The sequence below is a fragment of the Trachemys scripta genome, chromosome 7 (genome assembly GCF_013100865.1).
Source record: "Trachemys scripta elegans isolate TJP31775 chromosome 7, CAS_Tse_1.0, whole genome shotgun sequence".
In the NCBI taxonomy this organism is placed as follows: Eukaryota; Metazoa; Chordata; order Testudines; family Emydidae; genus Trachemys; species Trachemys scripta.
The window spans coordinates 42,024,633-42,051,350 of record NC_048304.1 but is presented as its reverse complement, the minus strand read 5'-3'; the positions used below and the strand labels follow the sequence as shown (position 1 = coordinate 42,051,350).

The following is a 26,718-nucleotide window of genomic DNA, read 5'->3' as shown; positions in this document are numbered from 1 at the left end:
GCAACTTAGGTCTTGTCTTCAACACTAAAAAGGTGTGTGTTTCATGTTTTTTTGTTTGTTTTATTTTGTTTTTTAACTTCATGGTAACCAAAACAGATGAGGTAAAAACGTTGTGAAGACCTGGCCACTTCAGTTTTACCATGATGTACACTTGTTGAGATCAACTTATGGAGGAAATATGGAGCTGTTTACCTTATGATAAAACTGAAGTGTCTGGTCTTTACTGTAGTTTTTACCTCAGGATAGTTCATTCATGTTAGTTACCCTGAGGTAAAAAACACACACCTTTTTTAGCAGTGAAGACAAGGCCTTAGTTTAAGTACTATAATATGATGGTTTGGTGGGCAATGCAGCTGAACTGTGAGTTATATCTATATCACAATGCTGGTAAGAAAGGCCATTGTAAGTCATATAAGCAAAGAGGACAACTAAACACCAGGGCATAATTTTGTCAGTGAAGACAATCTGTAAAATAAGAGCCAGAAATGTCTTTATTTTAAAGTAAGTTAATTTCTTAAAAATACAAAACATGTAGCAAGACCATATGTGAAGTACTTAAATCTTCTTGTGCTGTGATTGTGGACATACAGAAATAGTCACACAAAACAAAATTATTCTCATGTATGACTCTTTGTGCACTTGACTCCTTTCCCTCTTGTTCCTTTGAGTATGTGCTTAAAGTACTTTGTAATGGGTCTGTGTGGCCCAGTCTTAATTTGCACTGGCCATTCACTTAATAAATAACAGTACAGAGCCTTTACTTCTAATTTCACTAGTGTTTATTGGCTGCTTAATAGGCTACTGGAAAACTGAGACATGAGGCCTCAAGAATTGGTAATAGGAGCACAAAGCCTCTCAAATTCAGGTCAGTCATTCAATTTGCCTGGGTTGTCAGTAGTGAAAACTAATCACCATCTGATAGCTATTCAGTTGCCAATGTGAAAATGGTTGTAGGCATACATATGTTTTATTTAAAACTGTGACAGGAAGCAAGACAGGAAGAAGTCTGGGAAATACCTTAGGCAGAAGCTCAGCAATGAAGCAGAGGGCAAGATAATTCTAAACATAATCTTGTGTTCCTTATTAAAGTTCATTGTTAAAACAAAGTGATTTCCTGTTATTGTTTTTTACCATTGTTGGATGATTATGTGCCAGAACTTCATTCATTTTGAACTAGTATAAAGAAGAAATATAAATGCCAAATTTAACTGTCCACAAGATTTTCAGTCTAATTCCACAAAATAGTCTGAATGGAAGAAGTGCTTCATTAGATTTCATATCACAGAAAACAATAGCAGATCGGCTAAATGCATACATTTGAGCTACTTTATAATTAAAGCATAAAAAGCCTTTGCTTGAACAACCCAGGCATTGTGATTTATGTATCAGTAAAGAAGACTACGTAGGAAGTCTAAACAATGATCTTTCAGAAAAGCTTGAGGACCTGGCATGGCAGTAAAAAGGTCTGCAGAAAATGGGAGACGTCCACTAAGTATCTAACTCGCTAGACTGAAAAGGTAAATAATCAGGGGTAATAAAAAAAAAAAGAAAATGCCAAAGCAATCCTTGGTTTGCCTATGTTGAGACTGCCAACAAGGGTGCTATCTGTGATGAGTATTCCTGTCTCTCAGAAATTGCACTAAAACCAGATCTTCTAATGCAAACTACTAGATAGTCATTAGATAGTGTAATAACTTCTGGTTGCATCCAAACTGCACAAGATCCAGATCTGGCAAGACCTGCAAAACACAGGGTCTAAGACCATTGTCCACAATCACCAAGAGGTCTGTGAAGACTTTGGAGTGGGAGAATGCTTGGAAAGAACAAACAGAACACCTGGGTTCTCACTGATTCAAGCATTCCATGTTTAATGGGGGATCTATAATTTTATTAATGAAAAAAGTGGTCTTGGGCTTCTGAACATTTGAGAACCACTGTCCAAAAATACAAGATGTGACTAAAATGAGTTTGAAGCTTTATATCTCTGGTCTTGAAAGTACATACACACACACAACCACATCACAATAGAAAAGATTAAACTATCCATGTTAGGGTTCAATCATGCAAAACATTTAATGCTTCCTAGGAGGTGCTGAGCAGCTTTCTGCTTGCATTGTCTTTCAGTAGATTTGAGTTCACTCCGGACTGGACCCTTAAACAGCTGTTTACTGTTCAAATATGTGATAGTGAACAATAAATGGTAATAAAAATAGAAATGGAATGACACACAGACTCCTAAGCGTTTTTGCATAGCTGAAGAATATTACTGTAGGTGTGTGGTAATGAAGCTGCACGAAAACCAGTGTGACTTTCAAGTGTCTCTTCTTTTTCAGTTTTGGGACCTTTGTTGCTATAGGGGTCACCCTCTTCGTGGTGTTCGTAGTCACTGTCATTCTGTGTTTCACCTGTTCATGCTGCTGCTTGTATAAAACGTGTCGGAGGCCACGGCGTGAGTATTTGTTTACGTTTTTGTTAACTTTTATCTCTTTTCAGTGAAGTTTTGTTTTTAGTAAATAGCATCATTGTCAAACTAGCACAACTCCTCCTCTCCCCGCCCTTCCCACACACCATCCCGCAGAATACCAGAGGTAAGCATTTTGAGACACTTCAAACTCTGATGTAGTTATAGGAATCTCTGAATCTTTTTGGACATAGTTGTCTTTTCCTGTTTTCAAATGTTTTTTCTTTAGTGAGCAAAAGTTGGAATAATTGATTCCTTTAAAAATTCCTCCCTATGGCAGTCTTCGCAAGAAAGGGGCCATGGGAAATATACCAAGGTTCAAACAGTGCAACAGTAACTGTGGTTGCAATTACTGAAAGGTCATCAGTGCCAGGAGATTAAACAAATCTTCAGAGAATGAGACTTCTTCCTCTCCATCTCATGACAAGGAATCTTGATGATCTGTCTTTTGGATTATCACTGAAGAACAGATTATCTAAATCATTTCCTGAGCTAGTCATATTAGGTCAATTAAAACAGGAAATTTTTGTTAATGGACAAGCTGTGTTGTGTTGACTGACTCAAAGCGTACTGTACCACTCTAAGTCTTAACTCCTAATTTTCTATCTAGACATCCCCCTAGAATTCAGTTTGAAATGGGAATTATTTTAATAATTTTCCAGAACCTAAACTTTTAAAAACCAGAATGACATGAAGTCAAAAGAATGTTTGGAATGTCTGTATTTATATTGAAAATCTGTGCTATTTTAAATACATCTATTTTATATTTTAAAAGAAAAAACCCACACTTGGACCAACATGTGTGAAACTACTAATATAATTGACCAAGTAGACAAGGGAACATTTTAATTAGAAATCTATTTTATATTTAGTTTTGACTACATTAACAAGACCACTTTAAAATCTTTAATTGTTACCTGATTCCAGCCCCGCTACAGTGCTGCTTATCAAAAACTTGAATGTTTGCAGGGTATGAGGATAAAGTGGACTAAAAGTAGGTATGGTGGACTAAATCCTGTGCTTAAAGAGGTCTTGAGTGGTATCCATGCTTCTCGAGTGGGGGAGGGGTGAGGGGAGGAGGTAAAACAGGAAACAAAATGGTTGTAGTTGCTCAATTTAAAGAACAAACATGCCATTTAACTGTTAGCTATAGAGAGGAATGTACTTTACTGTGTGTAACAGGTCAGTCTCATAGCAAGCTGGCCTAGTGGTCAGGTGGTGACTCCACAGTTCTCTTCCCTCCGCTCATTCTAGATGGAACTCTTTTGGGTCGTATATGGCTGGCATCTCCCTCCTATTCATCCCTTCTTATCCACCTTAGGATTCTGTCATGACAGAAGGGAGGGGAAGTAGAAGAGGGGGGACCCAGGCCCTCCCATTCCACTGAGTTCTGATCCAGGGCTATAAAGGAGTGTCACAGTGTTCTGGACCACTCTTTATGCCACCCTAAGTTACAATTCCCCTGAGTCACTCCCTACCAGACTGTGGCTCCTCTGTTTGGAGCATGGTCACAGTCTTTGCAGAATCAGCATTGTTCTGCTGCGGAGACAACATCCCCTCCTTCAGGTCCTCTCTTGGTTTCCCAAGTCAGGAAAAAGGGGGGGTAGAATTTATGGATCACAGTGGCATTACCAATACTGTGGTAACTCCTTCCCTGCTGCCCATGGACTACCCAGGGCCCTTTTAACTGTCCCTCCACCTGGACCATGCCCTGCATCTGCTGAGGGGCAGGGTCTCTCTGGCCCAGTACTGCCCCATGCCTTGCTATGTTTTAGTATGTGGCCTGTAAACACCATCACACAGGGTTTATGAAGTATATGATAAAGCTGCAAGGCCAATATAAAGTGGTGGTAAGTGGCACAGTAGAGAATTCAGTCGAGTACCCTTCTGTAAGATAAATTGGGAGACAATTAATTAATTAATGGAGTAATTGGCATATCATGTAACAAACGCTGTGAAAATAAGTGCCTGTTCAGCCAATATGCTGAGTAACAGAACTGTCTAACAAGGATCAAATGTTGTTAGTGTTAACCTATGCCAGTAATTTAGTAACAAACATGAACCATGTACTTTGCTACCAATCTCAGTTAGATGAATATGTGCCAGCATGCATTGAAGAAACAGATTTAAAAAAAAAAAAAGCCTAATGAAGTACGATAGGAACCAGTGGAAAACAATGCTCACACATGGAATTAAAAACTATCTGCCTAAAGATAATCTAGTTAATTTCTTTGTTACCTTCTCTGCCTTAAAGTCATATGATTGGATGATGATAATCTGTTTTACAGAGGTTTGTGAGTAACTTCTCAGATGAGCTCTCAGTTTCTGAAGAGTCAAAGAATATTTTTTCAGGCTCCTTTGTGGAGTAAAAGGAGGAGGTAAATTAACCATTGTCCTGGCTCATGATGGCTCTACTCCCATGGAAGTTAATGGAAGTTTAGTCATGGATTTAAATGTGAGGGCTGGGGGTACTAGTCTCTGAATATGTTGGAGAACTCTGAACTGGGGTTTCTACCTGGTGTGAATTACAAAGGCAAATCAAACAGTGATTTCCCTTTTGGAAATAGGAAAGAACATTCAAAATATTCCATATCTTCATTACTTCTTCTGGATGTCTGCTTGACGCATCAGTAATAAATGCATCTTACTTTTGTATTTTTATAGCTGTTGTGACCACCACAACTTCCACGACAGTGGTCCATGCACCATATCCCCAGCAGCCCGGGATACCACCTGGTTACCCAGTGGCACCCTATCAAGGATATCATCCTGTACCAGTCCAGCCACAACACGGGATGCCAGCAGCACCCTACCCAACACAGTATCCTCCACCTTATCCAACGCAAGTTTCAGGACCACCAGCCTACCATGAGACAGTGGCAGGTAAGGCCATAGCAAGGAGGGCAAACCACAATTGAAGAGAAACATCATGTTTCTTCTTTCTTACACTAAGCGCACTAGGAAGACAAATGCATTTGTAACAAATCTGTGTTAATTATACATATGAGCACCACCAGTCTGTTTGTTTAACACGGCTACCCCTCTGATTCGATTAATTAGTCTGGATCTGTAAAAAGTGACAGAGTCCTGTAGCACCTTATAGACTAACAGACGTATTAGAGCATAAGCTTTCGTGGGTGAATACCCACTTCGTCAGATGCATGACTAATACTTCACAAAGGTGATCTGTTCATTTGTATTTATCCAAATGGGATTTTTAAGTAAAATAGATTAAAAATGTACCATTTTAATCCATTCTAAGGGCATGTCTACATGACAAAATTAAGTCCACCTAATTTGCAGCGGCATATAGCTACTGCAGTAAGTACATCGCTTCTGTGTGTCTACAATTTGCTCCTTGTGTTGGCAGTGCATGTGCGCACCAGGAGCACTTGCACAGACTGACCTGTCAGTGTGGGGCATTGTGGGATCACTTTTGAAATCCAGCAACAGTTGATGTAAGCAACGCTGTGTCTACATTGACACTGCATCGACCTAACCACATCGACATTGACTCTGCATCTCTCATGGAGGTGGAGTTAAGTTGGTGTAGTGGGCAAGTTTCGTCAGCGGGAGCGAAATTTTAGTGTAGACACTTATAAAGGTTAATGTAAGCTGCCTCGTGTCAGCCTAACTCTAGTGTAGACCAGGGCTATAGCTCCATGTACTATATGTGTCTCTTGCCAGTCGCCACTGTTAGGATCACTTACAAATGGAAAATTACAATTTTTCTATGGAAGAAGGTTCACAGATGGCTTATAAAGGGGGCTTCAGCTTGCTTGTAGTTTAGAGGACAGATGCTCATCTTGCAAAGTGCAAATAGGCTGAAAATCCACTATAAAATATCTGTGGACTTTCCAACTAGATGGAAAGACAATTTATGTAAGTATGGATATATTTTCTTATCACGAGTAGCATGGAAAACAAGCACACTTAGTAGCTCTTTGGAAGTACAATATTTTTAATTCAGGATGCTCAGTAAATAAAATAATTAAAGAAAAACAGCAGAAACAAAAACATTAGGAAGTGTAGAGAAAGGAGAAGTGAGAACTTGTGCTGGAACTTAGAATCGATTGGGCAGAGCTCTACAGAAAAGATGTTTCAGATGACAGAATCAGCAAAAAGCAGATTCTTCTGTACCATTCACGATGAAGTCGAGAGAGGAGGCCAGTGCTTAAAAAGAGGGAGCAATGAGTAGGAGGAGGAGAGAAGGTTTGGGAACTAGAATTAGAGTCCAAAGAGGGTCTTGAAAACAAGGAAGCCAGCCTTGAACTGGATTGTAAAATACAAGTCCTTCCAGTGGAGATGAAAGACTGAGATACTATGGTTGTGCTGCTTTGTACATAAGAGGAAGTGGGCAGCATCACTGAGCACAAGTCGGGACTTGAGGAAGCTGTAAGAAAGAAATTATGATAATCATAGCAAAGGGAAATTACCTGAAAGGTAATGTCATGCTCTATGATCATCATATTTCACAATAGCTGTGTTTCCCTGGGACAATTAAACTGTTAATATTAAGGATGAGTCTGAGTGCTGGAGACAGCTTACTCAGCAACTACCCCATTACTGTGGAAGCTGTTTCTGGAAGACTTCAGAATTCCCATGAACCTCAGCACCTTCTGATAAAACAAATGTCCACATTGACATAACTTTATATAACACCAGCCAAAAAAGATCCTGCTGACTGGGGGATGTTAGGATATAAATATTCAGGCCTATTTGCAAAGGCCTGTACTTTAAGAATTTAGTTGTATTTTTATCACTTAGCTAGTTATAGAGTGTAAAAGAAAGAATCAAAATCACTGTCTGATGGTGTAAGGGCCTTCTCGTACTGTGACAGTCTGAGAGGCCCTGTTCTTAGGCTAAGCCTTTGGCTAAGCAGCAGAGGCAGCCATAAACTGGGAAGTGAACGGTCACATCCTCCCATTGCAAACTAGTCACATGGAAATAAAGCAATCTGGGGCTGTTAGAAAGGTGATCCGATCTATCACTGCCAGAGAAAGGGAAGAGCCTAAAAGATTTAAAGAAAACTTAGTTTGATAGCATCCTGTCTGACAGGAAGTCACTTATCAATAGCTGGGATGTGAAATCCTCATTTCTGTATTGTTCTATCACTGTAGTCTTCACTTCCCTATTGTTTGTCTGTATAATCTCTGTCTGGTTCTGTGATTGTTTCTGTCTGCTGTATAATTAATTTTGTTGGGTGTAAACCAATTAAGGTGGTTGGATATAATTGGTTAAATAATTGTTACAATGTGTTAGGATTGGATAGTTAAATTTCAGTAAAATGATTGGTTAAGGTATAGCTAAGCAGAACTCAAGTTTTACTATGTAGTCTGCAGTCAATCAGGAAGTAAACCTTTTGGGAGTACATCCAGGAGAGCTTTGTGGAGATGTCCCTGGAGGATTTCCACTCCATCTCCAGACACGTTAACAGATTTTTCCAGTAGCTGTACTGGCCGCGAATGCCAGGGCAAATTAATCATTAAACATGCTTGCTTTTAAACCATGTATAATATTTACAAATGTACACTCACCAGAGGTCCCTTCTCCACTTGGTGGGATCGGGAGGCAGCCTTGGGTGGATTCGGGGGGTACTGACTCCAGGTCCAGGGTGAGAAACAGTTCCTGGCTGTCAGGGAAAACGGTTTCTCCACTTGCTTGCTGTGAGCTATCTTCCTTGTCCCCAAAACCCGCATCCCTGTTGCATGCTACTCCATTGATGGAGTCAAAGCACTGGGGTGGGGTAGTTGTAGGGGCACCTCCTAGAATGGCATGCAGCTCATCATAGAAGCGGCATGTCTGGGGCTCTGACCTGGAGTGGCCATTTGCCTCTCTGGTTTTTTGGTAGGCTTGCCTCAGCTCCTTAAGTTTCATGTGGCACTGCTGCGGGTCCCTGGTATAGCTTCTGTCCTTCATGCCCTTGGAGATTTTTTCAAATGTTTGGGCATTTCGTCTTTTGGAACGGAGTTCTGATAGCACAGATTCGTCTCCCCATACAGTGATCAGATCTCAGACCTCCCGTTCGGTCCATGCTGGGGCTCTTTTGTGATTCTGGGACTCCATCATGGTCACCTTTGCTGATACGATCTGCACTCACCTGCAGATTGCCACACTGGCCAAACAGGAAACGAGATTCAAAAGTTCGCGGGCCTTTTCCTGTCTACCTGGCCAGTGCATCGGAGTTAAGAGCGCTGTCCAGAGCGGTCAGAATGGAGCACTCTGGGATAGCTCCTGGAGGCCAATACCGTCGAATTGCGACCACACTACCCCAAATTCGACCTGGCAAGGTTGATTTTGGCGCTAATACCCTCGTCGGGGGAGGAGTACAGAAATCGATTTTAAGAGCCCGTTAAGTCGGAAAAACGGCTTTGTTGTGTGGACGGGTGCAGGGTTAAATCGATATAACACTGCTAAATTCAACCTAAACTCGTAGTGTAGACCAGGGCTAAGTGTGAATATTTCTCATGTTATCACTAGTAAATTATTCTCCAACACAACTAAAATGCAACCTAAGCTGAATCTTTGACTTATGCAATAGGAACTAGAGCTATCATTGAAAAGTAAGTATAGAATGAGAACATTAATATATGATACCTGTGTTTTGTTTTGTTTTTTGCAGCTGGTGCTGGAGTGCCCTACCCAGTCAATCAACCCCCCTACAATCCTGCTTACATGGACCCTCAGAAGCCCATCTATTGAATGGATTTTCTATTATGCCTCTGTGCATAACTTTTTTGTAAAGTATAACATGCTGTTTACACCATACAGCTGTAGCACATTTTCTTAAAATGCAGCAGTCCCTCGTCTCTCTGTAAAGAGAGAAATCTAAATCAGTAGCTTTTTAAAATACACTGAGCTCAGCAAGCAAAAGAATTTATCACTTGAAGTTCACTCCATACCTCAAGCAAATACAATAGCAGAACTTGTTCAAATTCCAGTGGCAAAAGGGTGAAAAGGGAATAGTTCAGATACAAGAAGCATGGTAATGTGTATTGTGCAATAATTTGAAGGGTGTTCGAAAAGAATGATCAGAAATAAGTTAAACAGTCGTAAGCACCCAAAGCTGTAGCATTCATCTGCATATTATTAAAATATAAACCTAATTGTCAGAAAACTTTACTAAAATTTGATCTTCCTGTTTTCAAGTTAACATGATGAATTAAGCTACACTTAACTTAGTGATTTTTAAAGGGAAATTTCCTTTGCTGGAATATAATTGTGTTCAGAAAGGGATAGTGGAACATGTTCTAATAGCTTTTTCCCACACTGGTTGCATTTATTTTGTGCCCAACAGGCAGGGGGTTGATCTATTCCTTTCCGATTTTAAAGCTAAAAACATGTCAAGTCACTAGGTGTCTTTTCACTTCCTTTATTTAATTCTCTCTTATCCCTGGCAAAAAACAAACCAACCCTCCACTGTTCAATTAAATAAACATGTCAACAAGCTGAAAACCTAAGAATGCTGCATGAGAACAATTGGATGAGAATTTGTTTGCTTCATCATTGCAAGTTTTGACTACGTTTTGATATTGCAAAAAACATTTCACCTTGACAGAACCATGCATTATCCCTGTGATGAAAACACTGCTTCTCAAACTTGCAGAAGAGCAGTCTGACCCAGTTATAAATCCTGCTCACTCACGTGTGCAGTAGCTAATTTTAAGAGAAATGGAGATGTACCCCATGTGCCTCCCAGCAAGATCAAGCCCTGGACTTCCTAAGTGTGTTTTTACACTAAGACAGGAACTTTATAAGATACCTCTTCCAATAAAATTAAATATTGACTTCAAAAATACTGGGGAAAAAAATCTTAACATGCTGTAAGCAAAGACCAAATCCTGCTATCCTTCCAATTTCCACTGAGTGTAATGGGAGTTTGGACTAAGTAAAGATGGCAGGATTTGGACCCAGAGATGCAAAGGAGCTTACTTCGGGGAGAATTGCACAAGTACAGGGGGAAAAATTGTCTATCATAAAAGCTTTGTGTTAAAATATTGACTTTTATAACCCATTGTAATTGTGACCAATCACGGCATTACTTTCAATTTTAAAGCTTGTATTTACCAAACTAGTCACGATTTTAGACACACTGCACAATCTGATTTTTAAAAACCCTCAACAACTCTTCTCTAAAATTGAAATAGGCTTTTATTGTCCAGTGATGAAGCTAATCAGTTAACTATTACTTCAGTGCAGCTGAACTGATGGAATATTATGACATTACTCTCATTCTGGTTTCATTTGTTTAGAGATGTTTACAAGCTGCTTGTTTTTGGGTCCTGTACTTGTGATAGGTTAAAAATATATATATATATATAATCAAGTTTGTTTGTACAGACATGATCTTGTCACTGATAGTGTTGTTTATCTTGCCTCTATCTGCAGAATGGCTGTGACTGAAACTAACTTTCAAAAACAGCTTTGTCCATACTTCAACATAGTATCAGACAGTGAAAATAGAAATTAAAAGGCAGTCTGTGCCTGCATTTTTCAACCTTTGTTTGAGATGGTCTTCAGGGAATTTCACAAACTTTCAGCAGTTGTCCAGTATTCTGATAGGAGACCCCGTGTCTGCCTTGCTACATAGCACCAAGGGGAGCACTTGTGCTAATAACATTAAATGGGGCCATGAAACAGGCACAAAGGAGTTGTTGTTATATGGTGCATTTTCTTCCCTGCTTCGCAACCAGAAGATGAGGTAGCACCTCACTGTAAATACTGCACTTTTGGAGCTGTGTGGGAACAGCTGGAGAGGGAGGGATAGATAAGCTGAGGAGTTTCTGCTGTGGTATGTTCCCCTACAAATCCTGTATGTCTTATTTTCTGAAGTGTTTTCTGGCATAATTCCTTTTCTGTAGCCTCTACCTGTGCGGGTGGCTGGACAATTAGGAGTGCAGAGGCGCAGTAGAGGGGACCAAGATCATCACAGCAACCAGATTAGACAGCTGCCAGGGTAGAGGCTGAACAGAAAGGGGCAGTTGTTCAGCACAGATGACCTGAGGTCCTCAGAGTTGGGGCTGGGATTTTCCTTAGTAGTTTGGTTCTGTGTGATTACAAAGCTGTGGCCTCTGCCTTTTTGTCCTTTCTTCTGCTTAAAGTGGTAACTCCATTGAGTTGCGGTACCACAGTGTGGTACAGTTTGGGACATAACTATTCCTCTCGGGTTTTCCCATTTAAGGGGAGAGCATGGCACAAAGTGAACTTTGTGTGTAGGCATATACCCTGCCTATGTGACTTACAATCCCATAGCCCTGAGAAAATGGTCCCTATAAGAAGGATCCATAGTAGAGATACTATAGACCAGATTCTGTACAATGGACATTTAGGATAATTTCAGGACGGTGAGAGAGACCTGCTATCCTAGGAGAGGAGGATCTCATGTGATTAGGGGTAGAATAGGAACTGCATGTGTAGTATCCTTTCCTCACTGTGTATATGTTAATGGGAGCTGTGTGTTTGTAATGAAAAATTGCTTAATGAATTAATTACCCCTGGAGCTGGACAGGGTGAAGGAGGAGGAAATGAGTGCAGATTTGTATATTTTTCTGTTTCATAGTGGAAGTACTTAACTCAGTTTCTCATTCTTAGTGTATAGTGAATATTAATCATAGCTAAAAGATTGACATTGGACCAAAATCTGTTGTTCCCATGTAACCCAGTGAATTCTGTTTCTATGTAACTCGTGTAGTTATGTTAATGGTGGGTGTAATTAAGAGCAGAAATTGGCCCATGAAGTCTTATTTTATGCATTGATAACATGTTAGTCAAAAGTAGCTTATACATTGCAAATGTAAAACTGATAGTGTTAAGGGAGAAGAGGAATGGAATTCAAACTTTACATGTTTCAAAAGTTTTGTTTTTATAAACTCTAAGTGCCTTCATTTTGAAAACAGTCTAGTGATTTAAATACAGTAGAATATTCTGTTGTACTAATTTACCATATAATTTTTAGTTTTTTTTCTCAATTATAACCTTGCTTTGTAAGTAGTTTGTAGTTACACGTGAGAAGTATTCCGAAGAACTGGAATAAAGTCTGTACATCTATTTATAATAAATGGAAATGTCTGAAGTATAGTGTCCATTTTGTTTTCATATTACTTTGAAAGTTGTCACATTTAGAAGTATGCATGGTTAGCTACATGTTGCGCCAGTGTGTTTGACAGTTCTAACATTTGTATTTCTAGTCATCTTGTATGATGAATATATTGCTCATGGTTGCTGCCACTTCAGACTTACCTTTTAGACAAAAATAGACATGGCGGGGCAGGCCAAACTTCTCTGCTTCCTTGACAATATTGTTCAAACCTAATCTAAAAGGATCATCTGTAAAGCGTTATCTGGATTAGGATTAACAGGTGTGATATTAGAATGCATTAGCCAACACATTCCAACACTTTGGGAAAGTCTAGTATAGACAATGGAGTACACACTTAAACACACATTAAACTGATTGATTAAAGCTGATGCACCCCCATGCTTCAACTTGACCAATGTAGCATGTGTTAAGAGCAGTGTGCTTTCTCTTCTATGTTAAAACATTTGAGCTAACACACCTTTTACTCTAGTGTAAACAAGGCATAGTAGTAAGCTTTTCTGATTCTGCCTAGAAGAGCATATAGCTGTCCAAATGAGGTGATGATTTTGTAATATGGATCCTGTGTAATAGAAATTGAATTTAAACTTCCCACTCATTTCATATAGGTCACTGAGAAGTCTTGAGTTAATGAGACACAGAACCCTTCAGTTATTATTAGAATATTGAACTATCAGGCTCTCCCAATCTCTAATTTTAAAAAATTTGTTTTTAGGTAGGCATTTATTTACCTTGGAATAATCACGAGTATTACACTGATCTCATTCCACCTTGAAGGTAGCAATCTTTTGTATATACACCTCTACCTCAATATAACTCTGTTCTCGGGAGCCAAAAAATCTTACCGCGTTATAGATGAAACCGCGTTATATTGAACTTGCTTTGATCCACCGGAGCACTGCTTTACGGTGTTATATCCAAATTCGTGTTATATCGGGTAGAGGTGTAATTTGATAATTAGTGTACACATGAAGTGTAGAAACTTTATTTCACACTGTCCTCTCAACTAAATTGCTCTTGACGTATTAGACAGTAGATATGTACAGTCCAATCTCAAAATTAATCAGACTGCAGGTAGCTAGTGTCATTCTTGTTTTGTAAACTAATGTCTAGGCTGGAAACTGTATCTGGATCTACTGAGATTGTAATAAATCAGTAAATTCAACCCATTTTCTGTCAACCACTTACCTACAAAGTCATATCTGATGCTTTTCTTCCTAACTCCTTTCCTTCATCTGTTTTTTTCATAATTTTACAGTAGTTTTCTCTTTTGCCACATGACCAAAATTTGAAAGGAACGGGTGCTGCTCAGATGGCCTCCATGCATGGAACTAGGAGACAGGACCTGGTCCTTGGTTTATAAACCCTCACTGTTTTCCCTGACAGCAGTTCATTGTTTCAAAGAACGGTGACCTTTTAAAATGGATAAGCAGAATATTGTATAAAGGAGGAACACCTTGTTTCCAAATATGTTAGCCTCAAATATTGAAGGAGAAAGGTGAGGCATGTTGCACTTTTCACCATGTTGAAAGAGAAAGGTGAGGCTCTCATAATTTTAAGCAACTGTTCCTTATATTACTCTGCATTAATTTTCCCATGGAAGAAGTTGGCACACATCTCAAAATCCGTGGACGGGGAGAATGGGACACTGATGTGAAAAATCAGAGAAGCTATGCCAAACAAGCAGTTCTCTCCTATTTTCCCCAATGTGGAAAGTTAGTATCAAAACTTGGTATGTAAAATAACTTGTCAGTTTAAATTAGGCTGTGATCTAGAGTCTGTTCCTCTCAAATCACATCTGTTAAGTAGGGATACACCGTAGCTCACAAAGTCTTACTGTTTAAACAGTTTGAGTTCCTTGGAAAAAAAGACACTAAAATTAAGCACACTGGAATCCAGCTAGTGCAGATAACAGGAGTAAAGGTCTGTGACACTGCACCCCATATTGTATGATGATATGGTAATTATGATGCAGCTAGTACAAGATGCAGCTTGTGAGGTGTCACTGGAAAAGTTATGATTTGCTGCATATGATTATTTGTGTGCATGTATCATTTTTGTATCAAGTTATGAATATTGACAATCAGTATTTCAAATGTAGTTACACCTAGGTAATACCCACTAGGCAAGATGCTTCCAGTCTAGACAGCTGGTTACCGTGAAGGCTCTATTCAAGATAATGGGCCATTAAGGGAAACAAACATTAGGAGAAGCTTATCCCCCACCTGGTGAGCCTTCCTGAGAATGCTCCAGACAACCCCTGAGTAATGGTTGCTGTGATTCAGCAAGTGCATGTGACCAGACCACATGACACTGAACTCCATTTTGGCACCTGTACTTTTCCACAAGCTGAACTTGGAACTAGGGTGACCAGATGTCCTGATTTTATAGGGACAGTCCTGATTTTTGGGGTTTTGTTATATAGGCTCCTATTACCCCTCCACCCTATCCTGATTTTTCACATTTGCTGTCTGGTCACCCTATTTGGAACAAAGGGTTCCCACTGTATGGAAAAGCTATATAAAGTGGAGTGATATATCTCTGGGACTTACTCCCCCCACAAAAAAACTCCTGGAAACACCTGAGGAACAACAACTGAACTGGAGGAAGTGCTGGTTCTTGGCTCAAGGAATTTCTAGCCTGTGTACAGAAACTTGGTGGACTGCTTGTATCATGAGTCAGGGTCAGAAATTGCTAATTCAGATCCTATCCATCTAGTATGTTAGGCTTAGTTTGCGTTTTTGTTTAGTTGCTAGGTAATCTACTTTGCTCTGTTGGCTAACACTTAAAATCTACCTTTCTGTAGTTCGTAAACTTGTTTTAAGCTTTTATCTAAACCAGTCTGCCTTTAAGTGAGATGTCTGGGGGAAATCTCAGCTCTGTGAGCAACGGTTGTTGCATATCTTTTCCACATTTAGGGGAAGGTGAACTTTATTAATGAACTTACACTGCACAGGGATCTGTACAAGGTAAGATTATATATTCTGGGTTTATGCTCTAGTAGGGGGTATAAGCCTGGGGAGCTGGGAAATTGGCTTTGTCAGTCTTTGAGTGGCTTAGAGTAAAGCACTCAGGTAACACAGTGGGGTGTGTGGTGCCACCTGCTGTCATGTTGGGTGATGAGGGCCTGGTGAGGCTGGCTGTATCTTCAGCAAAGCAGGGCCATCCCAGCTGGGTGGTTAAAGGGGCAAAGTGGTTCCTATGGCTCCCAGACTGCACCCTGGGGGACAACAACCCATCATGCTTGCCTGCAAAACACAGACTAGGTCCTCTGCCTGGATCCCAGCAATCTATTACACCAAGCATGCAGGCATATACTATGCAAGAGCTCCTGGAGGATGCCCTCTACTATCTTAATTTTGGTACCCCTCCCTCCACAGCACTGCTAGGGCACAAGCATGCTGCTTTGCAGAGCCCAGCACACTGAGAAGCTGGGCTGTACTCACAGGTGGCTTGGTGAGTAGAGGAGCTGAAACAGGGCCGCTCCAGCAAGTGTTTCCCTGCAGGAACAGCTCAAGCCGTGAGGACATGTGTCAAATCTGTGTGTGGGGGACTGGAACACAATTTACTTCCCTGCTGAAATCAAAAGCTCTACAGCCCTTTGGCGTGCTTGGCCGGCCATGAGGAAGAGAAGCTGCTATGGGTAAGGGAGGAACAACTAAGAGAGAGGGGTAACTGTAGGGCAGTAACCATCTCTGCCACATGTGGAGGAGTAAGGAACTACTAGTATCCAACCTCTAGCACTAATGTAAATACTAACTTTATACCATTACCCCACCGAAAGAGGGCAGCGACGAAGGCCTTTATTTAAAATGGAAGCTGTGCCCTTACTCAGTACGCCCACCCAGCATTTTAGTGCTAGAATTAGACCATGTCTCCCTGACTCTACCACTACCTATCTTCATTGCCTGTTTTTGAATGACAGGGTCTAAGTATGACAACATAAATACTACTAAAGGGGTCTCACAGCTGATAGGCAAGAAGCACCTGCTGAGTGCAATGCACTTGTCCTGCATCAACCTTTCTCCATTACTTCTCCCCCCCACACACACACACTGCCCCTCCTTCTACCACAAGAGGGGGTCTGTGAACTTGCTTACCCCCACAGCCACCTTATTTTCCCTCATCAGTACACCTCACTTCAGGGGTTTGCAACTGCCATTGGTAAGTCAACTTCATTCAAACCATAAGCCTAGCTCACCCAGCACAGCTTCCTCAGTTCTTTACTCTGCCCCCTTGTTCCTTCCCCCACTTCCACTCTTCTTTCCTCTCCCTCTAGGTACCTGCTTTCCCTCTTTCACCAGCCATGATATAAAAGCCACCTTCTGTCTGTCAGCGACCAGGCTAGGAACACACTTCCTACCCCCACCAAGTTAAAAGACAACAAAGAGATTCCTCTATCTTTAGCACTTGCCCCAGGCAGGTAAATGGACCTGGTTTTCCACATGGAGCAGGCTTTTCCCACTTTAATCTCCACAAAAATCAACAGTGTTATGTCTGTTGCTACCTGGAATATTCCCTGAATGTTTGGAATCGAAAAGATGCGGCATTAATGACTTATCACATTACAAACAGAGATATGCCATTAAGTTTGACCTTACATTGTTAGATACACACCTCCACTGATTTAGCCTTGAATACCTTTTCAATTCTGTGCATGTTAAAAGGACTGGTAATTTAACTAATTCTTCAGGGGGAAGAGATGCATTTATTTCATTTTTTAAGCTCCAGGCTTGTAGAATCTCTTATTTAAGCTTCTGAAAAACATTTGTAACTATTTTGAGTTACAAAAACCGCCTTATTCCATACAGTTTAAATTAAACAAATATATTCTAGCTCTAGGAAGATATACAGAATAAAAGCTGTATCAGAAATCTCATCTTTAAAGCATGTTTGGCACAGGTAATGCTACCACAATAGCATAAACCCTTTCCCTCCTCTCCCCCCCGCCTCAGTAAAGGTACAGTGGATTTGTACAGATTATAGCCACTGAATGGCTTCAGCACATATAAAAAGTTAAACAATGTTCCATTGTTCTAAACAGTGTTGCTAGATCATAGGATGAAGACTTAACACACACTTACTACTGCAGATAGTATCAAATATTGCAAAAGAAGCAATGCACACACATGATGAATCCATTAGAGAAATCATTCTTCTGCAAAGTAGGAAAGAAGGATTTTTCCCAAAATCTACTGCCTCATATTTGCACCCTCAAACAAGATGACATACTGCATTTTTTTTTTAAAGGTTTGAGATTCACTGGTTTCACCTTGCCACGTCCGTGTTCCTAGATTTTGCCCGTTACGAAGTTCAGAAACATTGATGACTATTAGTCATAGTTGCAGGGGCAAAGTAGGTTTTAATACCTTTTTTCAAGGCAAAAGTTGTCAACTATGTAAATGCAATACATATATTTTAAAATCAGAGTACTGAAGTCATCTACCAATATCAGATTGAGCAAATTCTTGAAGTCTGTCAAACCCAAAATAGAGTAATTTAGACAAAACACTGAATAAAAATATGAGAAAACACACACTTTTAAAAAAATGTCTTGTGTGTTAAAAAGTTACAATGATCTTGGGACTCAGTACATTCAACACCATAATGACTTAGAGTTAAGTGGAAAGTGTTGCGACAGTTTGAAGTTTTGACTTCATTCACAGCATGTTTGTGCCAATTTTAGTTCCATGTCACTTATAAGTATTTTCAAACTGAAAAAATACATAATAAAACAAAATTAAGTTTAATTCTCTTCTAAGTATCAAAAGATTTTTGATATAAAAAATATGTTATAATGCTAAATTTAGCTGGCAATTCAGTAAAATGAGCCATGCTACACTTAAGTGACAGTAATTGATCTTTAGCACACCATTAATTTAGAAGTTTACCACAATACAGGTTATATTTCACACAAGTTAAATTTCACATGTATATCGGCAACAAAGCTGAGAAACAAGAATTCAGAGAGGGGTGGATTATTGCTGAATTACTAGCTGCAGTCCATTTCTTGATCATCTACTTCTGGCTCAGGAGGATACAACTCATCCAAAGCCAACTCTGAAACAGAATATCATTTTACAAATAAATGTCAGAACATAATTTAAACATCAGATTCCTCAGTTAATATATTTAAACATAACCAAAATTAATATGGTTAAGAACACAAATATTCAAGGAAACAAGAATACTCTGCTCTGGAATTCCCCTCTTCCCACTCCAAGAACACCTTTTAAAAGACTGCTATCCTGGCAGAGTTCAGAATGTTTGATCCAGTGAAGGGGGGGAAGGGGAGGAGGAGAGAGGAGAGAGAGGTGTGTGTGTGTGTGTGCGCGCGCGCGTGTTGAAACTCAACCTGGAGGCAAGAACCACTCCAAAGAGCCCCTTAAATTTAGCTGCGTGTTTCCAATTGTTAGTTACCTGTTGAAAATACTACCTATTTATACAGTATCTACAGTATTTTAGGGCTTATTTTCATAGTTTACAAAATAAAACAGTTACACCTTCTAAAAGCCATTACCCTGGCAGCAGAGAAACAACAACCAACCAACCAACAACAAAAACACAACTTTAGTTTCTGCCAGGACCTTACCTTCAGAGGCCTTCAAATTTAGAGTTTTTTTGAGGATGGCTCTGACACCAGGCATGGCTTCATCATATTGATGGAGAACTTCCAGGCAATGTTCATGAAACAGTTTATCTTTTTGAGATAGACTATGCAAGAGCAAAACAGTGTCCCGTAAAAACTGAACAATTCGTTCTCTATATGCACTCAAGTTGCTCTCAGATCTTCTAACCTTCACCCATTGTCTATGCAACATTATAATAAGCGCCTTGACTACCTGCAGAAGAAAAAGAGTCATATAGGAGATTTACATATTAGAAAACATTTTGTTTTTCTATTATTTTGTTATGACTTTTACTGGAGTCAGCCATAGAAAGTGTCCAAGTTTCAGGATACAGTCTAGCAGAAAAGAGTCCTGTGGCACCTTATAGACTAACAGATGTATTGGAGCATGAGCTTTCGTGGGTGAATACCCACTTAGTCACCCACGAAAGCTCATGCTCCAATACGCCTGTTAGTCTATAAGGTGCCACAGGACTCTTTGCTGCTTTTACAGATCCAGACTAACACGGCTACCCTTCTGATACTAGTCTAGCAGAGAAATTCAAGCTTCATATTAGAAAGCATCTTTTAAACACTCCTAAATCACAATGTATGTTGTTACTATAACAATGTTAAGTGGAACTTGTCTTCTTTAATATGTTTAATTGAACAGCTCTAGTTACATACCTCGAGGCTGCACTGGCAATCTGTACCAAGTAGTAAAACTGATGGACTGGAGCAGCGCACACACTTAGTCAGGAATCTAACAGTCTAATAAAAAAAACATGCAGATTGCATTACACTGAGAACTAGGATTCTGGAGATTAAGCAAACATGATTATGCTGCAAATAAAATGGGAATGGCATTTCATTACTAGTTTCAAAGATTCCTGAGTTTTTTATAACTAATGTTGTGTAGATTTTTTTATACAAATCTAATATAAACAGTTTTCCAATGCTACTTTACATTTTGATCCTCCTCCTGACTAGCAAGCAAAACCTCTCCAACACTGCAGAGAAAGGGTGCCAATGTTCCTAAGTAGTGGTAAAACAGAATATATTCTATCTTCACAGCACACAAAACCCAAACCCCAGCTGCTTTGAAAATTAATGTTAAAGCTACATTGACAGCAGTACAATCAAAAAATAAGTAAGGACATGCTGAAGTTTAAGAACAGGGTTCAAAGTTAACTGTTTTATCTCAAAGAAATGCCAAGAATTTACAATGCTAAAGGAATGAGGGACAGTAGCCTACAGAGCAAGCCATTACTGTACATCAGTACAGCAAGTGCTTCAGCAACAAATCAGAGGCCAGCTTTTCCATATTAGTACTTGTACTATTATGAACAAGTTTGTTTTTCACTTTTCTGTACTGGGAACTGTTTGTCTGGCACAGACTGATTCTATTATATATAACTGCATAATAAAATATAAGGTTACACTCCAATAATCTGAACTCATACCACAGTGAATAACAACATTCTATAAGAACTTAAACATAATAGAAAAAAAAATCTGTCATTGACACACACTGAGGAAAAGGCAAGTATTTTCTGAAGCAGTTACAGATCACTATGAAACTCATTTCTCTAGCAGAATAAAGTTCCTGAATGCATACAGCTGTTCTAAAAACTTTCCTACTCACACTAATAGGCCAACAAGAACATGACTGAGTACAGCTGTAAAAATAGTTTCAGCTTAATTAAAAGTTTCAAATAGCTCTGCCTGAAAACAAAAGTTTAGTTTCTTAATACAAGGGCAGATAACTTCAATGTCACAACCAAATCAGCTACAAGGCTGATTCTTGGGCAGTACTGGAAACCTTCTCCATTATCAGGAAACAACAAGCAAGCATGTGTGAACACAAAGTCTTTGTTTACCTCTTGTTCCAGCTGAAGCCAAAGCCTTTCAGATGCAGATTTATCTGGTCTTGAAGTAATATACATGTACAGTGCAAGAAGACGACAGCTTTCTGAAATAATATTTAACAAATTTCATTAATTCTTCTATTAAATAGTTTGTTTGTTGATACAAATCTTTTCCCTGGGCAGGGAGGATAGCCCAGTGGTTTGAGTGCTCCTGGGGACTTGATGCAGGAATTGAACCCATGTCCCAGCCCACCTTTTATGATTTTCTGATGGATTAATCTTAACTGGAGGTCTAAGAAGCAGTTCAGAGCATTAGTTAAACCTGCTTCCATTGGTTATCAGAGAATAACTGGCCTAGTTCCACCCTCCCCCCACAACCTCTCAATTCTGTTTAAATTTTTTCTGGGTAATATTTGAAGAAATGAAAGCAGTTTGGCTGGGCCTGGGGCAGTGCATGCGTCGGGGTCAACCTAAAAGGAGATGGCGTGTTTAATTTGGATATATTATCACTCAGTTTCTAGATTGACCAACGGCCAATTTATTGGTAAAATGATACCTTCCTCCCTTTGAACCTTTCTTTTAATATTATAAATCTCCCCTTTTCTAAGATGTGGGTTTTTAAGAGACAGCTTCATTTCGTGTCAAACCAAGGATGTTTGTTATTTGTCTGTTGCCTTTTTAGCTAGTCCATTACAAATTGCTCACCAAGCCAGCAGTTCCATGAATTCTAGTCCAAAGCTAGACTAAAGGGCAGATAAAAATCTACAATTAAAAAAATTGGATTTTTTGACATTTAAAATTATTATTTTTTATTTATATTAAATGCAAGGGTTTTTTTTAAATGCAATATTAAATTTGAAATTGCCAATCTGCTAACACAAGCTTATTATAATTCTATTACAAGAATTTAAATTAAATATAAATATAATGTTAAGCAGTACATGTTTGCAGCTGAATTTTAAAGAAGGTCAAGCCACTAAACTGGTGACAGTGATTCCGGGGGCTTAGCCAGTAAGAGTTTGTTGACATGCTAAATCAGCTTTTGATAGCAGTAGCCTCTTCTGCAGGTGCAGAGAGAATATTTTCTTCATTTCAGTTTATTAAACTAGTTTAGTGCAATGACTAGATCATTCAAAGTTAAGAAATCAACTAGGAGTTGAAAAAGCAGGAAAGCTTGTTTTCCCTCTTCCGATCCATGGATACAAACTACGTGTTTGAGGATTAGATCTACTAGTTCTAATATCTTGAAGGACATGGAGACAAGAAACAATCAATTCAATTCACTAACTACAGATAATTTTTGTTTAATAAAATCAGTTAGTTTTAAATGCAAAACATGCTTTGATAAACATTTTTCTTATGCATTCAGCACATTAAAGATAATTTTAATTAAAAAATGAAAATGTTTTTGCATTTTTAATTGAATTTGAACTTCCATCCAAATAGAGCTTGATCAAAATTGGAAGTAAAGTAGCAGCCATCTTGTAAATAAGAAATGTATCATTCATCAATTTTCTAACATAATAAAAGATGGAAAAATTAAGAATCTGAGTAGATTTAAGTTAAGCTACATAATTGCTTAAATAAATGGGTATAGGTATAGTGCAACCTCCTAGTTTAGAAAAAAGCAGCTACTTTACCATAAAGGCTACATTTAGTTGCAAATCAATATGTTTTAATGGTTACCAACCAATGAGAATCAACTTTTCTTTGGGGAAAAATAAATACATCAATGCAAAACACAATTAAAAATATAGATTTAAACCAAGGTTTCCTGCTTGGTTTTAATCATGATTAAAATCAGTCATTTAAATCAATCCACTCTGATACAGCTACCTTTATTAAGCATTACATAAGAAATACTAGTTCAGTACATTATGCAGTAGACCATATATGTCTGTTGTAGTTTTCAATAGTTAATTTATATGGCTTTGGGGAACTGCTATTCAGAATCCCACTATCAAGCAGACTCTTAGAAAAAGACCTTCTACTTGACATTTGTGATGTGTCTAGAGTCCCAAAGCCCCAGAGACCAACAGTGTCATTTAAGGTCAGGTACCAATTAGAGGGAAATTGATTTTTTACTTCTCAGTAGCACTTTTCCATATTAAAAACTTTTAACGTCTTGAAAGTAGGCCTGGAAAATAGCCAAGAGAAATCCACATGGTTATTAAAATTTCAGATTGTTGAAAACTAGCATCAGCTGGCAAGTTCTCAGGTAATACTGCATAGTTTGCTTTTCTGAGTTAATAACTGGCGCAAGACTTATGCATAACACCCATAATTCACACCTATAAAAATACTAACATTTTCAACTAAGTTTCATAAATAGGTTGTTTAAGAATGATGATGATTAGTAATTTCTCTCTTACCTGAGTGACAACAAAGTTGAGCAGCCAGCTTCTGGTGATGAATAAGCATGGCCAACAGCCGCACAGTCAGATGGACAGCAGACAAAGGGGTCTCAGGACACACACAGCGAAGCAACATTTGGCTAGTCAGCAAGTGCCAAAAACTTTTAAAAGGAAATCAGAGTTAGAAATTGGAAACACGATGACTTTAGGAAGCAAATCATTTTACTCAGGATTTTAAACAATAATGTGGACAGGAGACTCTAGCCCAGTGGTGGGCAACCTGCAGCCCTCGGGCCGCAGGTTGCCCACCACTGCTCTAGCCAGACAAAACACAGGTCTGCTATGCAGCTATTCCTCAAGTTTGGGAGAAAAGCTATTTGTCAGAAAAAAGAAAAACACTGGAAGTAAATATACTGACTCAGTCAGGTACATTTTCAAAGGGACCTCTAATCCACCCTCTAAAACTGAACCTGCAGTTATGCATACAATCACTTGCAGGTCAAATGGTCTTTTAGAGGTTTGCTACATTTATTAAGTGGGATTTTGTTCACAAATCACATAGCAAGATGTCCACGTTCTGTACATACTTACCAGTGACTCTGATCATACAATGGAACACGTTTAGGGGCATTATGACTATAACAAAAACTTGAAATTTTTTCACTTGCCAGTGACAAATGGGATAATTTCCTCCTGGGCCAACAGCAGCTGTGAAGTGTAAGCTTAGCAGAATCAGTTCAGTTTTACTGCTTGTGGGCACCTATCATGTTCATGAGTAATGGAGGCACTGGTATGATCCTCAGTTGCTATTAGAGGTAGCTGCAGAGAGGAATTTGTGATCCTCTCACGTACATAACACATTTTGCTGTAATCCATGTGAATCACAGTTTTGAAGAGGAAAATAGGAATTGTTTGGGAATGTAAAACAAAAGGCATGGAATAATTTTTTAACATTCTCGAGCTGTCTTACCTCATTAGTAACTCAACTGTTGAATTCTCAGCTAGTTTCACCAAAACCTTTAGGCTCTGATTCATGATACTGTTGGTCTGGGAACCTGTTGCTGTAGAAGACAAAGCTAACAGCTGAAGCAATTTTTTGAACAAAGAATGTTGGGATTGGTCATTATTAGCAGCATCTTGTGGTTCTACAGTTTGGCCTTGTGGTCTGGAATTTTCTTTTTTACCATCAGATTGATGATTGCACACCATGTTCTTCTCCATCTCAGACACACTTTTCACTTCAGAAGATAGTAATATATAAACCACATCCCAGCTGTAATATACCAAGTAATAAAGAACACCTAGAGATGTAATTGTAGTCTCTTGCAGAGTAGATCTAAAATCCTCGGTACTTGATATTATACTTGAGTTAGTTCTAGAAGAACTAACTGATTGATTTTCAGGACTGTTTCTTGACTTTGCCGACAACTGCAGAGCTTGACAGTATGCACTGATATGGTATTCCACTAGAGGTAGAAGATGAACTGCACCTGGGATCTTAAAGCGTTTAAGAAGGAATAGTCCTCTCTCACTTTCTGTCAGGTCTCCCTTGGATGATCCTTCATCCATAGCAATCAAGTTCAATCCCGTTATTGCAAGTTTTTGAGCTTCTCTTAAAGCAGCAAGAGAAGAAGGAGTTCCATCCTGAGAATAAGTTGTCCTGATGCTGGATATTCCTGTAGATCCTCTAGTAAAAAACAAAATGAAATAGTTCAATACATGCAATGTACCAAAGACAGCAAAATGACCATGTATATCCTTTGATCCTCTGGCTACTCATGTTCTGTATGTAATATGAAAAATGAATTGTGTTAAGATGTCCAATTTCAAAATAAGACAGTTAAGACACAGTTTTATGCACATGTAGGAGAAAGAATGCTCTACTAGAGCACCCTTTCCTACCATGCAAGCAGCATAACTTGACAGTTGACCTTATCTTTAGTCCTCCCAGTAGAATTGCTGCTGGAAGGCCATTTTTTCATTGTCTCAGTCAGCTACATGGTGAATAAATGCAAGTCTGTTTTATTTAAATTGCAAAACAGAAAATAGAATATTCTGAAAGATCCCTTACTACTTTAGACTTTAAAAAAAAAATCTACTATTACTGTTTTATCACTTGCATCCTTAATCTGCTGACACTGACAATGGGACTTCGAGACATTTTTTCCCCACTGATTATGTGGGGAATTAGTGTGTACATTTTTTATTTGATACATAATTCTCTCTATTGTACATTTTTTTTAAAGTATGGTAAATGTTCATTAGATAAACTATTTAGCAGGATTGCTGATGAAGCTCAGTAAAATTAAATGGCTGCATTGCTCATTTATTTCCGTCATCTTTGGCAGAGGAACAATTTACATTTAAACTCTATGTAGGTGTCTCCTGGTTTTAGGAGATATGGTAACATATGTAACTAACTAGTCATTTTCATTATTGCACACACACAGTTTTCTTAAAGTGTAAAATACACCTTAGAGAGTCATTTTTTAACTTTTAAATCTACAGTACTTCCTGTCCCAAGTTTGTCCTGACCAGATGATGATGCATACAAGTACTATGATATTGTCATGCCCTCTCTTCAGAATGATCGGGTGGCGGACAAAGCAATGGATGCTAACATACTATGAAACCTGAAACTCCATACAAGCATTTGCATGGTTTCAGCTGCTGGAGTACTTCAATTGTACAAAAACTGAAGAGCCTTAAAAAAAAAAAAGCTCTGCAATAATGAGTGTAACATGGAGACAATTTCTTAAAAGGAAGAGGAGGAAGTTTGGACTATTATACAAATTCATTGCACAAGGAGTAAGAAAGCACGCCTGGAAACGTTTTATTTATCGAGGAAGTGGTGACCAGTCAGAAAAAGAATCTGGGATACAAGAGAACATGGATTTTTCCCAGGTTTTTGTTTTTTGGCCGTAAGGAACAGCACAAATGGAGCATGGATACTAGGCTTGTGCATGAAGAACCCTAGTCTTCCCTCCAGATACACATCATAGCATTAATACGATTGGAGTCATGTGGTTTTCATCCATCCGAGCTATAATCCTCAGCAACCTTTTATGAGCTATATATGCTTAATGCCCTTATCTAATTTTACGTAAACGCACACACAAACCGCCACTAGTTACCATTTCAATAGAAGGAAATAAATGAGAGAAGCAACAGCTTATCTGCTACAGTGAATAATTGAAGATAAGCATCACAATGCAATTGTTTAAGAGACTCTTGCTGCCTGGAACAAATGAGAATGTCATAGTGATGAGCAGGGCGGGCTCTAGGATTTTTGCCGCCCAAAGCAAAAACAATTTTGGCCGCCCCCCCCCCCC

The 26,718-nt window shown here is 38.9% G+C and overlaps 2 protein-coding genes across 8 annotated transcripts in view; one reads left to right on the top strand and one right to left on the bottom strand.

Moving 5' to 3' along the window:
• SHISA5 (shisa family member 5) overlaps positions 1 to 12,533 on the top strand; it is a 58,836-nt gene extending 46,303 nt beyond the window's left edge. Inside the window, exons 4-6 of the mRNA XM_034775997.1 lie at positions 2,334 to 2,449; positions 5,126 to 5,344; positions 9,084 to 12,533. Of these exons, the coding sequence (XP_034631888.1) occupies positions 2,334 to 2,449; positions 5,126 to 5,344; positions 9,084 to 9,163 (415 nt within the window). The 3' untranslated portion in view covers positions 9,164 to 12,533. The remainder of the gene's footprint in view (positions 1 to 2,333; positions 2,450 to 5,125; positions 5,345 to 9,083) is intronic.
• Positions 12,534 to 17,314: 4,781 nt separating this feature from the next.
• Positions 17,315 to 26,718, bottom strand: part of ATRIP (ATR interacting protein) — a 29,037-nt gene continuing 19,633 nt past the window's right edge. For 4 of the 7 annotated variants that reach the window (XM_034776540.1, XM_034776537.1, XM_034776539.1 and 1 more), the window contains exons 9-14: positions 24,357 to 25,073; positions 23,405 to 23,547; positions 21,045 to 21,136; positions 19,852 to 19,935; positions 19,150 to 19,399; positions 17,322 to 18,617 (exon numbers count right to left, since the gene is read on the bottom strand). In XM_034776540.1, the coding sequence (XP_034632431.1) occupies positions 18,550 to 18,617; positions 19,150 to 19,399; positions 19,852 to 19,935; positions 21,045 to 21,136; positions 23,405 to 23,547; positions 24,357 to 25,073 (1,354 nt within the window). In that variant the 3' untranslated portion in view covers positions 17,322 to 18,549. Of the gene's footprint in view, positions 18,618 to 19,149; positions 19,400 to 19,851; positions 19,936 to 21,044; positions 21,137 to 23,404; positions 23,548 to 24,356; positions 25,074 to 26,718 lie in introns of all 7 variants that reach the window. The other 3 variants (XM_034776541.1, XM_034776535.1, XM_034776536.1) reach the window with 3 other exon arrangements.